Source organism: Megalopta genalis, chromosome 6 (assembly GCF_051020955.1).
Source record: "Megalopta genalis isolate 19385.01 chromosome 6, iyMegGena1_principal, whole genome shotgun sequence".
Classification (NCBI taxonomy): Eukaryota; Metazoa; Arthropoda; class Insecta; order Hymenoptera; family Halictidae; genus Megalopta; species Megalopta genalis.
The window spans coordinates 2476583-2493464 of NC_135018.1; the positions used below are offsets into that span (position 1 = coordinate 2476583).

Genomic DNA, 16882 nt, shown 5'->3' on the forward strand with positions numbered 1-16882 from the left:
TGTCTCGAGACCGTGATTGCAGAAGCATTTAAAGTGCAACCGGCTGCCTCGTAAAAGACTCAGACGGTTTATGATTCGCCAGTCGTTAAGATATTACGTTGCGTCGCCCCCTATCCCGCTATCTTCCCGCGGACTCTACAGGGTGTCCCAAAAATGGTGTTCGCCTTTCCAAAATCGACGTAAATCCTCGTAATTACTGATTATACTTATTTTGTTTTTGTTGAAATTTTAGCCTCGAACAAAAATTAATCTATAGTTTACTTAGTAAGATATCTTCAGTTAAGATATCGGTTTACATTTCGCCGGCTCCGTCAGCGGGCAGCGACGGTGACGTAATCTGTATATATTAGATGCCGCGATACATCATCGCCGGTACCTTTTGATGTACATCGTGCCCTGACCGTCACGTATACAATGTAAGACGCGACAAATAAAACGTCTCTGATTGGTGGACACGACGAACCCAAAAAGGGTATAAAAGAAGCGTTTCTTCTTACCGGACTCTTAGTAGAGTTTAGTCGCTCGATCGGTTTCGCTCATATACCTTCTCTCATTAAAGAAATAAAATAAAGTCCTTTTAACACTTTATCGACCGCTAGCCTATTTATCGGCTTTTCGATTGCCAATGCTTATCGACCGATAGCCTATTAATCGACTTTTAGCTATCGACGGTTTTCGCTTCTTTACTGTTTTGTTAGTAGCTGACCTCCTGTATGCTGACCTCCCCATATCCTTATGAATTATAATTATAATAATTATATTATTATTTATTATTATTTTTAAAGGAATAAGCACAACACAATGAATAGCGAAAATGTAGCCGGTACTGGGAGCAAATGCGCGCGCGACTAAGCCAGTCCTTACTGAGTGGCAGCCTCAACCACGACCGGACGATAAAGTGTTAAGCAAAGTATTAGAATCATATTCATTTTCATTCCATAATCCCAACAGTTTTCTTTCTCAGAGATGTCTTTATATTCTACTTCTTCTTCTCTGTTTCATTTTTCTTGTTCTTTTTTTTAAATATTCTGCGTCGAATTTTCAGTCCCAAAAGGTCAACTGACTTTTTTTTATTCCTTGCTCAATTTTTAATCATTCACAAATATCAGCGCGCAGATGATCGAATTTCCAACCGAATCAATGCCACAATTATAACGTTATGTATTCTGAGCCTCACGGAGCACAGCATTCTGCGAGGGAGCATAGTAATGTGGCGGCTACCTCCAGACCCGCCAGCAGAGGGCTCCTCTTCCCGCTAGTTGTAGGGTTACGATATGAGATTATTGCGTTCTTATATCACGTCGGGGTCACCAATGTAGGTGCGGTATGAAATTAAATACTCGAGGTTCCCTACTATACGTGTGCACACTTCGAGGTTCAGAGACGGAGAGCCACGAGGAGGAAATGTGCTCCTCGTGATGGCGGCATAGAGCCGCCGCGCCTGCGCCCTGCGCAGGCGGTCGGAGTGGGGGAACCACGTCCCCACATAGTAACCGATTCGCCTCGATCCCTATATATACAGAGACTTCGTCCTACCCCCACGTCTAAGGCAAGGGCCCGCTAGGATAGTGTGGCGGTTTGCTTGGTATTATGTTCTCTTAAATTGGATTCTCTGAGAACTGGGAACGATGGCTTCTCGGTAATAAAGGAAACAGTTAATTTGGTTTAACTTGTAACGTGATTTATTCAACTTTATGCGTACGTCCTTAGACTATTTGTACGTCTTGCTATTAGACTGTGCGTCTACTCTCTTGGGAGGTAGCTATTAGACTGAAGGTCTATCCTCTTGGGAGATAGCTATTAGACTGATGGGGAGCCCAGTGGTTCGCCTAGCAACAGCTAGTTACAAAGTTGCAGGTGGCGCTGTGTGCCGCTTGCAGGTGCGCACGCCACAATAGCCTTACTGATGGAGTCCTCTAGCGGGCCCCGGACGAAACGTCCCCCCTCTCCTTTTCTCGCACCCCGACAAACACATACGACAGCCGCCAAAGTAACTGGTCCAGAAATGTTTTCCCCTTTCTCCTAATATTCAAAGAACTATAATTCAAACTCCTAACAAATATCAACGGGGCACAGTAATCGGCGCCTCTACCCTATCCATTCCCTGGCTTCGTTGAGACGCACTCTGGAGAGTTCTGCGATGGTAAAGAGTTCCGTACGTTTAAATTTACATGCCGGCACCAGAGACCGTGTAAATTAAAGCGTGCACTACTGTTCGGCAGTGTTGGCGCGTTCTAGCAAATCTTGGTGCTTAAAGAAATATCAACGGGGCACAGTAATCGGCGCCTCTACCCTATTCATTCCCCGGTTTCGTCGAGCTGGCACCCGAGTCCGTGTAAATTAAAGCGTGCACTACTGTTCGGCAGGGATGGCGCATTCTAACAAATCTTGGTGCTTAAAGAAATATCAACGGGGCACAGTAATCGGCGCCTTTACCCTATCCATTCCCCGATTTCGTCGAGCTGGCACCCAAGTCCGTGTAAATTAAAGCGTGCACTACTGTTCGGCAGGGTTGGCGCGTTCTAGCAAATCTTGGTGCTTAAAGAAATATCAACGGGGCACAGTAATCGGCGCCTTTACCCTATCCATTCCCCGATTTCGTCGAGCTGGCACCCGAGTCCGTGTAAATTAAAGCGTGCACTACTGTTCGGCAGGGTTGGCGCGTTCTAGCAAATCTTGGTGCTTAAAGGGGACGCTGAAAGGCGAAACCGAGTGTCAGGGCCGAGAATAGCGTGACAGAGGTAAAGTAATCGGACGAGACCGCACGTCGTACACCGAGTTTCGCCTCCCCCGATTGTTCTTCCTTCAGTGTCCTTCCCGCTTGGCTAATGGTTTAATCCTAACACGGATGTTAACCAGATTACCGAGCGACGGAGTCGACTGTCCAGGTCTCCGGCTCTCTCTCTCTCTCTCTCTCTCTCTCTCTCTCTCTCGGCTTGCGGTCGCCGCAGAACAAATTAGCCGCGGTTACGCGGATAACGACAAAAAAGGTTGATCGCCGCGATCCGAGAGCCACCGTCTGCAGCGATGGCTACCTTCTGCAATTTTCTGCAACGTCGCTCCCTTCTTCGGCCACCGGTATCCCGGCGACTCCATCCGCCATCCCTCTGTTCTCGCCGCTTTCCCCTCTTCCGCCGGATTGCGCTCCCTCGAGCCAGCGCTGCTGCCAGCTTTACGAGAATTTGTTGGGATTTGATGTGGCACGGAAGATGCGTGAAACGAAGGAAACAGTTTCCGTTACGGCTTTCAAGATGACGTTTTCCCCCCCGGTAAATGAGCACTGTCTTTGACCAGTCTCCCTTTAATCCCTTAAACCTGCGGGTCACTGCACACGGACCCGCAGTGTATATACAGGGTGTCCCGAAATTATGGTCCTTCCGGGAAATCAGGGCTTCTCGAGGTCATTCGAAACAACTTTTTCCTTTACGAAAATTTTCTCCGTGGCGTCGTTCACGAGTTATTGACGAAAAACGGTGGCCAATGAGAGGCGAGCTCGATTGGCGCTCGATGCTCAGTTTCGCCGATTGGCTCGGCCGCCTTGCGCTAGGCGAGCTCGCCTCTCAATTGGCTCGGCCGCCGCGCGCCACCCGAGAGCGTGCCTCTCATTGGTCACTGTTTTTCTTGAATAACTCGTAAACGAAGCCGCGGATTGCAATTTCGCTGAGGAGAAGGTTAGTTAAGATGACTTCAGGAACCCCTCGTTTCCCGGTGGTATCGTAATTTTGGGACATTTTGTTTACAGGTGTCGTTGACCATTTTTTTTCTGCTACTTTGGTAGAGCAAGTCTATTTATTAATGATATATAATAATATGTAATAATATACGATATAATATAATACATATAAAATATACTATATATAATATGTAATAATATACAATATAATATGATATATATAATATATAATAATATATAATATAATATATGTAATATGCAATAATTTTCTGTGAAACCATGTTTGTAACTTCAATAATCCTGCAATGGGAGACTGAAACTTTCAACAGAAGATTTCAATCGTCGTCAAAGATCGATTTCACTTGATCTTTGTGAAAGATCAAGTTGAAGTCTGGAAAATATTAAAATTTAGTTGTGCAGTGTTACCAACAAGCGCTGCATACGCGTCTGTTCCAGCAGTGTACATTATTTGAACGGGGAACAAACATTTTCCTTTTCCAACATCCTGCTGGCCTGAAACCGCAGCAACCACGAAATGTAGACACCATCAGTCAGACTAGGCTTGCTACATACAGGACCGGTTTGTAAATTCTGCTAGACACACAGACACATGTAATATAAGGATCAAACATGTGCGTAAACAGCAGGTGTCCATACATATATGTATGTATGTATGTACCAGGAACAGTCGCCGTGAAGTTCTAATTGTGAAAAGTTTCAACTTGTTCTACGCTGGAATACGAACACGAGAATCGAGTGACTGTGGATATTTATTTATTCGCAGCGATAATCTTGTACAATAATAAATTGTATTACACCAGGTTGGCGCAACGATGATAGTCGAATTCTTTCGCTTTGTATTACGATTTGTATTACACTTTTCTAATAAATCTTATTCTTCATCAAACGTTGGAAAGATCACTTTGCACAAGCAGATTGTGCGACAGAAAATTTTAAAAATGATATATGTAACAAAAGGCACAAACAGCAATATCAATTAGAGACAATATATGCAAAGAGCGTGGAATAAAAGTAATCGTTTGCAGATCCGTAAATTGTATTAAATTGGCTGAAATTTGTACATTAAAAATTTCCATAATTTATAACAAGCATTTTTATGTAGAAATATGTGAATTTGACTGTTTGCTGTGACCTTGAACTGTGCTGTCGAGCTCAACAGTTTGAACAATATTTTCCTCCTAATTGACGCTCAGATTGTCTTCGAAAATGGACAATTTGAGAAGGGGAGATGCGATTATTCGAGCCTTGCGGTCCGTTTTTATAGTTACGGATTGTCAACAATTATAAAAACGAGCTGCAAGGCACAAATAATCGTATCTCCCCTTCCCAAATTGGCCATTCTCGTGCAAAATCTGAGCAGTCAATTTAGGGAGAATTCACTGTACAGTAATGTCTCCCTAATTGACGCTCAGATTGTCCACAAAAATGGACGAGGAAGCCTTTTTTGGGAAGAATTTGGGAAGAGGGGCTTTGCGAATTCGAGACTTGCGACTCGTTTTTATAGTTATCGATTTGCAACAATTATAAAAACGAGCTGCAAGGCTCGAGTAATCGCACCCCCTCTTCCCAAATTGTCCATTTTCGTGCAGAATCTGAGCAGTCGATTTAGGGAGAATTCACGGTACATAATATAATATTAATAATATAATATATAATAATATAATATTAATAATATAATATATAATAACATAATATTAATAACATAATATTAACAATATAATATTAATAACATAATATTAATATAATATTAATAATATAATATATAATAATATAATATTAATAATATAATATATAATAACATAATATTAATAACATAATATTAACAATATAATATTAATAACATAATATTAACAATATAATATTAATAACATAATATTAACAATATAATATTAATAACATAATATTAACAATATAATATTAATAACATAATATTAATATAATATTAATAATATATAATAATATAATATTAATAATATAATATTAATAATATAATATTAATAACATAATATTAATATAATATTAATATAATATTAATAATATAATATTAATAATATAATATTAATAACATAATATTAATAATATAATATTAATAACATAATATTAATGTGAGAATATATTTCAAACTTGTCCCAAACTCATCAACAGCAAATTCCCGTTCCACGTAATATTAGCAAGTCCTAATCCGTTCATTCGTTCTTCCCGCAGATGATGAAGCACGGCTGGGACAACTACGTGAGGTACGCCTGGGGAAAGAACGAGCTGAAACCGATCTCGAAGAAAGGTCACAGCGCGAGCATATTCGGCGCGGCGAACATGGGCGCGACGATCGTCGACGGTTTGGACACGTTGTACATCATGGGGCTCCATGACGAATTCAAACAGGGACGGGATTGGATCGCCGAGAACCTGGACTTCGATATCGTGAGTAGCAATCTACTTTTTTTTTTACAAAACGCAACCATGCTGGGTAGCGTTGTCGATTAGTTCCGTCTTGGGGAACGGAAACGCGGCTGAAGAAGCAATCGGCGTCTATAACGGTCCGTAAGGACGCGAAGCAAATGTGTCCCGCTGCGAAAACTACTCTTCGCGCCAGGATTTTCGAACGCGCACGATAAACCTCGCGCGTTCGATTAAAGCCACGCGTCCCGTTCCGCAGCTACCGCGTAACGCGCGCTGAAGCTCGCAACTGCTGGATTTTGACAAGAGAATAAAGCTTGTCGTGACTACGGTGCTCGAAGAGGCACACCGATCGTAATTGCGTACTGATTTATACAGACGCGTCGTAACGTCCGAACGGAATATTTTTCGGTTAGAAAATTCAAGGTTAAATTAAAAAGTTTACGCTACGTTGCAGTATCTGAATAAGATATATTTTTCTTTCGATATGCAAAACGAAGAGAAAAGTACCAGCTGCACTGGTTAATTTTAGTCTCTTTCGTGGAATTAAAAGTTGAATTAAATTTGTATGCGAAAGGACTACTCAATGAAGTATAATATCCCCCGTTTTTTACCTTCCGCGTGCCATCGCTTCGAGATTGTGAACAACTCGACAAAGTAGCATTCTATTTAACCCTTTCATGGGCACAATATGAATTCTCAAAAAAAAAAATGGAATATTCAGTTACCATCATTTTATCGTATAGCAATACAGCTGTTATTCGCTTTCCTATTTTTAATATTTCACCACTAAAAATTAGATGCAGCGGGACCTATACAGGATGCCCCAAAATTATTGTACAAGCGAGAAACGAGGGGTTCCCGAGGTCATTTGAAGTAACTTTTTCCTTTACAAAAATTTCCTCCGCGGCTTCGTTTGCGAGTTATTATCGAAAAACAGGGACCAATAAGAGGCGAGCAGGGCCGGCGCTCCGCCCATGCGGCCAATGCCGCGTGGCACTGGCTATCTAGCGCAGCGGCAGTGGCCACGAGGGCGGGGCGTCAGCCGTGCGCGCCTCTAATTGGTCACCGTTTTTCGTTGATAACTCGTAAACGAAGCCGCGGATCGCATTTTCGCTAAGGAAAAAGTTACTTCAAATGACTCGAGGATGCCACATAGATGGCAGTACATTTCAACGATGGAAATATTTGATCCCCTTGTCTATATACGCGCTAAAAATGTGTGCGAAGCTTGGAAAAATAGAAAGAACTGGGAGAAACGTTTCGTTCCTCGTACGAAGAACAAGCGAATAACATTGTACGAAAGCTCTGCGCACGTCGAGACTTTCTCGATCCCCTGTGCCCCGTAAAAACGCCCCCGATTCGAAGGACTTCCTCAATTAGAAAAAAGAAGATGCGTTCTTGAAAAATTGATAGAACGCAGGCCAGAGGTCAGCTGGCCCTTTCTTTCTCGATTCGGAGCGCCGTTCCGAGCATTCCCGTGGCAGTGATATCGCGTTGAGAGCAAGCTGTCTACGTGCATGGACTCGGCCAAATTACATCCGGCGTTGCTAAACCCTCGTCATAAATCTGGCTTTTGGGAATTCCCGACGGATCAATCAGCCGCGGCCGGTAACGAACGAAGAACAACAGTTCCGAAGGGGTCGGGCTCGTTTAACTTGCTCGATCGCAAGTCAAACAACCCCCTCCCCACACCTGGAACCGCTAATAATTCTCGTTCCGCGGGAGCGAACACCATGGGAACCGTTCGATGCGACACCATGCGACACCATGCGACACCGTGCGACGCGGCCGCGGCGCGTCCTTCCGTGCGCGGGATTAACAATCCGCCGGCGGACCTCGTTAATTAACTTAATCGTTATGTAAATCAGTGTCTCCGGTATTTCTCGAGGGGAAAGAGAACGGGCGACGGGAAGGATAGGGGCGGGGGAGGGGAGGAGAGAACGAGGAGGAATAAACTTTGTACGACTGTGTTTTCGCCGACAGACACTAGTCCCGTAAGCACCAGCCGGCAAACTTACCTCGGTTTATCCGAACTTGGTAACTGTCCTGTTACTTCGGCGTCCCCGAAACTCTCTATTATCCGCGCGTACCTTCGCCCGCTCCGTATAACAGCGTATACTTAAACGGATAACTTGCCGTATTAATCGGTAACCGCTCCAACCCTCCGGTCGGCTGCAAAATTCAACTGCCAACTGTTTCGCGACTTCGGTTCCGCCGACGAGACGTCGTAACCCTTTCCCGCGTACATTCTGTTTCCGATAGGAGCTGCTTCCAGTTTCGACGTCGCGGCGCACAGCGATGCACTAGCAACAGAAAAAAGTCAGGAAATTAGTATGATTTTGAGGATAACACAATCGCGATCTAGAGACTTTATTCGTACGTGAACAATTAGAAAGAGAACGAGCAGAAAAGAGTAACCCTGAACAACCGGAGTACAGTAATGTCTCCCTAACTGACGCTAAGATTCACAAAAATGGACAATTTCGGAAGAGGAGATACGATTATTCGAGCCTATATATAGGGTGTCCCAGGTTTTAATGTCGAAACTTTGTTAGTGTATTCTATGGCACAAAGTAAGAAAAACATGTTATGTAAACATAGGTCATATAGAGCTCGATTAAGAAGTTATAACAAAAATTCAGAATAGGAATAGTAATCGACTTGCTGTTACTGCGAGCATTGGCTTGAATAGATCAGCACATGCCGTGTGTTTATGTAAGCTGTGTTTATTAATACATTTCGAAACGTATTAATAACCGTTGTTGACAATACATGATCGACATCGATCGAAGATTTCTTTTTATTTTTATTTTTTTTTTTAGTTGATTACTATTCCTATTCTGAATTTTTGTTATAACTTCTTAATAAAGCTCTATATGTTTAATAACAATAATATAAAGCTATATGTTTACATTATATAAAGCCCTATTTAATAGCAATTGGCTATCACAATATAAAGCTCTATTTAATAGCAATTAGCAATCTAATAATAGCAACCGTTCAATAGCAATAATATAAAGCTCTATGTTTACACAACATTTGTTTCTTACTTTGTGCCATAGAATATACTGACAAAGTTTGAACATTAAAACCTGGGACAGCTCATTTTTATAGTCGTTGACAATTCGTAACTATAAAAACGAACCGCAAGGCTCGAATAATCGTATCTCCTCTCCCTAAATTGTCCATTTTTTTTTTTTTGGACAACCTGAGCGTCAATTGGAGAGACATTACTGTAGTTTGCCATGATACTCTAATAACTTCTTACGTATAATTAACACAGTGATCTATCTGTGCATTATTAAAAGTATGCATTTCCATTTGAGACATGCTTCCAGAAATGATGCAATCGTTAATTGCACGTGCACCGATGCGCTTGAAAAGGAGTCTAAGGTTCTAGAGATGCTGTGCTGCTCGAGCGATTTCGTCTTTTTTCTTCAGCATTTTTTCGTAAATGCGTTCATAACGGAGTTGTAACTTGAAACACAATCGCGTGGACCAGCCTGCGTTGTCTTGAATTCATTAAATGTGTCAATTATCAGCGATGTTAGAATTAGTATAGCTGACGATGAGTTGACTATTATCCAGAAAATGTTCAATAACATTAAATAGTAGTTATCGAAAGCATCAGTGACTAAAAGAATTATTATTTTTTTCATCAATAACGATTACAAGTTAGCGAAATAAATTTTGGTCATTTGGTTAATTTGGTTAAGGTTATTCTAGTCATTAACTAGTTACCGTAATTTTTTAATTTCATTCATTGACGATGGTTATTACAGCAAAGAACAATTTTAATCAATTCGTAATGATTAAAATTCATTTAAATGAATGGCATTTATTCTTATGCGGTAACATTTAATATTTCCCTTGTAACGCTTATGACGTCTGGTACGATCACTTTTTGCACGCACAGCGTGCATCAAGTATTCCTTTGCCGGCCGCAGGGAAGCATAAATAGTTGACGATATTCGTTGGCCTACATGTCGCGCGCCGCGTGCTGTACTATCGCGGTAAAAGTAGGTGACGGGTAGCGCGATTTAAAAAATTAATTGACGCGCGATGCTGAAAAACGCGTGTTGCTCATCTTGCTCGTCTTAATTAAATCTTGCCGAGCCGATGATAAATTGATAGTTTTCCTCAGCGTATTAACCGGTTAGCTGTGTTCGACGAGTATACTCGTCACGAAGAAACGACAGTATTTTGTGTCGCGACGAGCATACTCGTCGCGGGTAAAAAGTAGCGACCATCGGCTGTTTAATAACTTATTTAAAAACTTTGACATAATCTTAACTAGCTAGCTGTGTTTGACGAGTATACTCGTCATGGAGAAGCGGCGGTATTTTGTGTCGCGACGAGTATACTCGTCGCGGGTAAAAAGTAGCGACCATCGGCTGTTTAATAACTTATTTAAAAACTTTGACATAATCTTAACTAGCTAGCTGTGTTTGACGAGTATACTCGTCATGGAGAAGCGGCGGTATTTTGTGTCGCGACGAGTATACTCGTCGCGGGTAAAAAGTAGCGACCATCGGCTGTTTAATAACTTATTTAAAAACTTTGACATAATCTTAACTAGCTAGCTGTGTTTGACGAGTATACTCGTCATGGAGAAGCGGCGGTATTTTGTGTCGCGACGAGTATACTCGTCGCGGGTAAAAAGTAGCGACCATCGGCTATTTAATAACCAATTAAATAACCTTGACATAATTTTAACCAGTTAGCTGTGCTTGACGAGTATACTCGTCACGGAGAAGTGGCAGTACTTTACTGTCACGACGAGTATACTCGTCGCGGGTAAAAAGTAGCGACCATCGGCTATTTAATAACCACTTAAATAACCTTGACATAATCTTAACCAGTTAACTGTGTTCGACGAGTATACACGTCATGAAAAAGTGTCAGTATTTTACTGTTAAATTGTAATTTTAGTGAAAACAAAAACATATTCTCAAATTTCAAGATGCTTAGAACATTTTTGAGCCGATCCTACGCATTAGTGTTTGCATTGTTATGAAAATAAGATTAGAAAAGAATCGCGACGCGCAAAGTGAATGTTTAACTTTTACAAGTATCTGATTTTCCCTGCGTTTTTCTTCGATTATTATGCACGCAGTGCATGTTAATGTTAAGCGAACGAGTAAATATCAGTAATAAAATTGTCAATTCCATCAAATAAAACCTTTCTTTTTTTAGTCCTATAGACCTTAAAGTCTTTTCGCTCCAATATTTTAACGGCGATGCATACTCTGTGCTCGACGAGTATACTCGTCGTCGCTCGATTCGTCGCGACACGTACAGGCGCGCGCTCCGAGAAGAAGCCGCCAACTGATTAAAAGAAGAAGCCAGCTGCTTTAAACATCGGTCGAACGATAAGCGTAACAAGCAGAAAAATTTCGGTGGCCACGGGAATCGAAGACATTCTGTTCATCGAGTCGGAAGGCGAAGCCGCGGAGCTGCTCAAATATTTGGGCTTTACCGGCAAACATCCTCGGCGAATTTCGATTCCCGGCATCGGGTAACGAGATGTCAAACATTTTCTTGGTCCGTAGTCATCTCAAGTATTTATCGTGGATTCCCGAATGAGAAACTTCTCGTATTACATTAATGTCTCCCTAATTGGCGCTCAGATTGTGCAGAAAGATGGACAATTTGGGAACAGGAGATACGATTACTCGAGCCTTGCGGCTCGTTTTTATAGTTGTTGACAATCGATAATCATAAAAAAGGAGTCACATGGCTGGAACAATTGTATCTCCTCTTCCAAAATTGTCCACTTTCGTGGACAATCTGAGCGTCAATTAGAGAGACATTACTGTAGCTCGCGATTCAGTCGTAGAAAATCTTTACCTACAAATGCCTTGGTCGTCAGCCTCGAGTCAACAATTTGTTCCATGAACAGTGATAATCAGTAATTTCGCGTAAACTCGCGCGCGTGTTTTCTGAATCGAGGAAGGGGATACGAGATTTTGTTCGTAATAAAAGTAGTATAACAAAACGAAGTGAGAACGAAGAGATTTAGATAATCGGTAATCTCGAGTTTGTAAGTTAAGGCATTTCTTATTAACTTAAGGCATTTGTAAGTTAAGATTGATCAGTTAATTATGCGAGTACAGTAATGTCTCCCTAATCGACGCTCAGATTGTCCACAAAGATGGACAATTTGGGAAGAGGTGATACGATTATTCGAGCCTTGTGGCTTGTTCTTATAGTTATCGATAATCAGTAATTATAAGAAACGAGCCGCAAGGCTCGAATAATCGCGTCTCCTCTTCCCAAATTGACTATTTTAGTGCAAAATTTGGGCGACGATTAGGGAGACATTACTGTATTCTAACGAAGAATCTGATGGTTGGAAAAGTACAGTAAATTCTCCGTAATTGACGCTCAAATTGAGCACAATAGTGGACAATCTGGGAACAGGAGACACGATTATTCGAGGCTCGCGGATCTTTTCTATAGTTACCGATCGTCAACAATTATAAAAACGAGCCGCAAGACTCGAACAATCGTGTCTCCTCTTCCAAAATTGTCTATTTTTCTGAACAATACGAGCGTCGATGAGAGAGACATTGCTGTAGTCACTTCAACGCGCTGCGAATTCGCGCGTCGAAACCGTTCGTTCCTCTCGCCGAAATTCCCGCTCGGTATTTCACGCTTCGGCCGCAAAATTTTTACCGGAAAACAGATTTTCCACAATATAGCTCGCACCTTTCGAAAGTACGTTCAAGTTCTCGAATCAACGTTTTCACATTTTTTTCTTTTTTCTCGCGCCGATTCGAGGACTTCGAATCGAACCGCGCGCGCCCCGCGATCCAGAAAACAGGCTGCCGGTAATTGCAATGTTCAAAGTAAAAACGTCGCGCGCCGGTGAACTGTTCGCGTAAACTCCCCGATTAATCTACCCCTATCGCAACAACCCTGTAACAACGTGCACTTGACAGGAACTCGATTAACATTTTCCGTGATGCACACCTTTTTGTTTCGCGACGCACGATTCAAGTTTGAAAGACGTTCCGAACGAACGGTCCGACGCGGAGTGACGGCGAACCGTTTCGAGAAACGGCCGAAATTTTGTTCATTATTTTTTGTACAATAGTACTAGCTCGTGGCCCACTAAAGCCAGCGGCGTCACTTGGAAAGGGGCAGGGGGAGAAGGTGGTTACATTAAATTCGGTATTAAATATACATACATACATATATATATTTATATAGATATTTATATTATATATATTATTTATTTAGATATTTATTATTTATATATATATATATATAAATATCTAAAAAATAAGGTATATATACATATATATATATATATATATATATATATATATATATATATATATATATATCTGTAAATAATAAATATCTAAATAAATAATAGTATATGTATATATAATAATATAATATGTATATATATATATATATATTATATTATTATATTATTATACTATTATATTATTAATATGTATCATATAATAAAGTATAATAATCCCGAACATAAAGAACCGTAGTAATGGGCAATAAAAGACTTCAAAAATTAGTGCACGTTATTATAATTATGTTCCTCAGGTCAAAATGGTAGATCTACCCGATCGGTCGCCTAAGTGTTAAGACAGTAGTCACTCACCAGTTCATCGTCATTTAGTCCCCATTCATCATCAGTTGTGTCAGTTGCTCAATTTACACTTATTCGGCCACAATCTTATTCATTCCTATCGAGTGGCACATTCTAAATCAACCAAACAGTTGTCCCTTTTTAATTAAACGGACAACGACACCGATCCACTTCGTCGCGTAGCGTGATCGGTTTTACGACCCGAGAGATAGTTTATATCGCGGAGTGACGATATCGGGCGCGAATACGACGCATCCGGAATAAAGGGTGTCGAGGGAAGAAGGGATAACAACAAACGTTAAAGTGGACAGAATTGCGGACGCTGGAGTTCTTACATATTGTAGAACGATGAATTGCGCAAGTTCGCAGAACTGTATTTATAGAAAATTACGAAGTGTGGTAGATCGAATGTAGAGCAATTTGAGGTAGAGCTTTTGAAATATGTAAAGGAAAATAAAGTAGGAAAATGACATCCCCGGGACGACTGCCAATACCGTTCGTGCGTGAAAAAGCGTTGATCAATACCGTTCGAGCGACTAATAATTAATATACACTTTTCCGCGTGATAATTCGCAAAAACATGCAATTTCCTTTCCCTGGCCATCGAATAGATACTTACGAGGTAAACGCAACACTGTCTGAATAAAACATTGGACCGAGCCGTAGTCGAAGGATAACGCAGATCTTCCGTTCACAGTCGTTTCAGCATTGCCTTCGATATGGAAGTGTTTCAAAAGCATTACGGTGTCTACTACAGCCTGCTGAACGTCACTGGACTGTGGCCCTACGATCGGTCTTTCTTAACGAAAATTCAAAGAATCGGCTTCTCTTTGCTTTCGTTCTCCTTAATCGTGATCCAGGTGATATCACTTTTACGTTTCACAGTATAATTAAGATATCACAGTATAATATAAGATATTTCAAGTTAACGAAAATTCAATGAATCGGCTTCTTTTTGCTTTCGCTCTCGTTAATCGTGATTCAGGTGATATCACTTTTTAGTATCACAGTATAATATCAGATATTTTATGTTAACGAAAATTCAAAGGATCGGCTTCTCTTTGCTTTCGTTCTCCTTAATCGTGATCCAGGTGATATCACTTTTAAGTATCACAGTATAATATAAGATATAGGTATGATATAAGATATTTGAAGCATCACGGTACAATTAAGATATCACAGTGTAATATAAGATATTTTAAGTATCACATTATAATATATTTCTGTAATCTAAAACTAAATGTTTGCACGCTTGTCGCTGTACCAGAATACGGTACCAAAATCGGAGCTTTACAGCAGGGCTCGGAATTAACCGGCACGCAACATTACGGACGCCTAAATGCTACACACACGTACACCTACATATATATCGCTATATAATATCACTATGTAGCACTGTATATCGCTATATATCACTATATATCGCTACATAATATTACTATGTAGCACTGTATATCGCTATATATCACTATATATCACTATATATCGCTACATAATATCACTATGTAGCACTGTATATCGCTATATATCACTATATATCACTATATATCACTATATATCACTATATATCGCTATATAATCGCTATGTATCACTATATATCACTATGTAATCACTATATATCACTATATAAATATAGTGATATTATATAATGATATGTGTATAGTGATTATATAGTGATTATATAGCAATACATAGTGATACATAGTGATACATAGTGATATATAATGATACACAGTGATACGTGTACATGCATGCGTATCTATATATCCAATTTTAGAAAAGTTATTGCGTTTTCAAAGATGTAATATCTCTTTTTACCCATTGCATGTGTTGCCAGTACGGAAACACGTTCCAATAATGGTTAAAGCGAAACGGGAACACAAAATATATTAATTTTTGCGTACATTATTCGAACGTACTTCGAGAGCTAAACACGAAACTGACAATCTAATTGCTCCACGTGATGGAACGAATCTTATAAGGAAATATGAGCCGTTCATTTTGAAAGTGGCTTAAGTCACTTTACCGTAATGAAAAGTGGTGATTTTTTAATGTTTATGCGAAATTATTTATACCGAGAATAATATCAGTATCCTGAGATAACAAATACAAGTAAATCTCCTCGAAAATTGGCATCCATATTTTGAAACGTGTTAAAACGCAAACCCTTAAATATATCTACTTAAAAACAAAGCGACTTATGCCACTTTCAAAATAAACGGCTCATATGTTGTTCCCGCAAAGTTTAGACACTCTTAAAGCCAATTACATTTTCAGGCATCGACGCTTCGTTTGGTAGACATGTCGTTGTACAATTTACTTATGGTTGTGTCGTTCAGCGGTCCGCTGGTATAGGTGTATTATACGATGGTATATTATACGATACGTCGAATTCGTCTACAACATTCCACTGGTAAGTTCAAAGAACGCGTCGTCGCGCGCATTAACCCTAGAAAGATAACCATATGACAACGTACGTAAAAGATAACCATACGCTTCAGAGGCGCATGCTTTTCTAAGGCGTCAATTTTATACTAACAATGGATATTTATTTAAGTTAATCTAGTCATTTTAAATGTTTGGCATTATTGTAAAAATAAAATGCATTTATGTTATATTTTTTTATATTTTAAGTAATTTTAAACTTAAATCACTCTATGAAAAATTAACAAAAATCAACAGTCTTCGCAGGCGCCTCTGCGACGTAGGTTATCTTTCTCGGGTTAAATTATACCCGGTGTCCCGATTGTTCTCTTGCGCGAATTCAGGTGAAATGCGTGTTTGAAAATATCGCGAACGACTACGTCACCCTGAAAAGTCCCGCCGAAGCGAAACTGTTCATGAAACAAATTGTGGACTCGAGGCTGACGACCAAGCCATTCGTAGGTAAAGATTTTCTACGACTGGATCACGAGCTACGGTAATGTCTCTCTAATTGACGCTCAGATTGTCCACGAAAATGGACAATTTTGGAAGAGGAGATACGATTGTTCCAGCCATGTGACTCCTTTTTTATGATTATCGATTGTCAACAACTATAAAAACGAGCCGCAAGGCTCGAATAATCGTATCTCCTCTTCCCAAATCGTCCATTTTCGTGCGCAATCTGAGCGTCAATTAGGGAGACATTACTGCATTCTTCAAATTATTCGCACGATTACGGAAGAAA

At 40.3% G+C, this 16882-nt stretch overlaps 1 protein-coding gene and 1 long non-coding RNA gene across 7 annotated transcripts in view; one reads left to right on the forward strand and one right to left on the reverse strand.

The window, feature by feature from the left end:
* Nucleotides 1-16882, forward strand: part of LOC117223883 (alpha-Mannosidase class I a) — a 406723-nt gene that overhangs the window by 152267 nt on the left and 237574 nt on the right. For all 3 annotated transcript variants that reach the window (XM_076522731.1, XM_076522733.1, XM_076522732.1), the window contains exon 4: nucleotides 5900-6115. In XM_076522731.1, the coding sequence (XP_076378846.1) occupies nucleotides 5900-6115 (216 nt within the window). The remainder of the gene's footprint in view (nucleotides 1-5899; nucleotides 6116-16882) is intronic.
* The window catches only part of LOC143259630 (uncharacterized), a 93819-nt gene that overhangs the window by 1986 nt on the left and 74951 nt on the right, over nucleotides 1-16882 (reverse strand). For all 4 annotated transcript variants that reach the window (XR_013033645.1, XR_013033647.1, XR_013033646.1 and 1 more), the window contains one exon: nucleotides 8113-8397. This is a non-coding gene — a long non-coding RNA (uncharacterized LOC143259630). The remainder of the gene's footprint in view (nucleotides 1-8112; nucleotides 8398-16882) is intronic.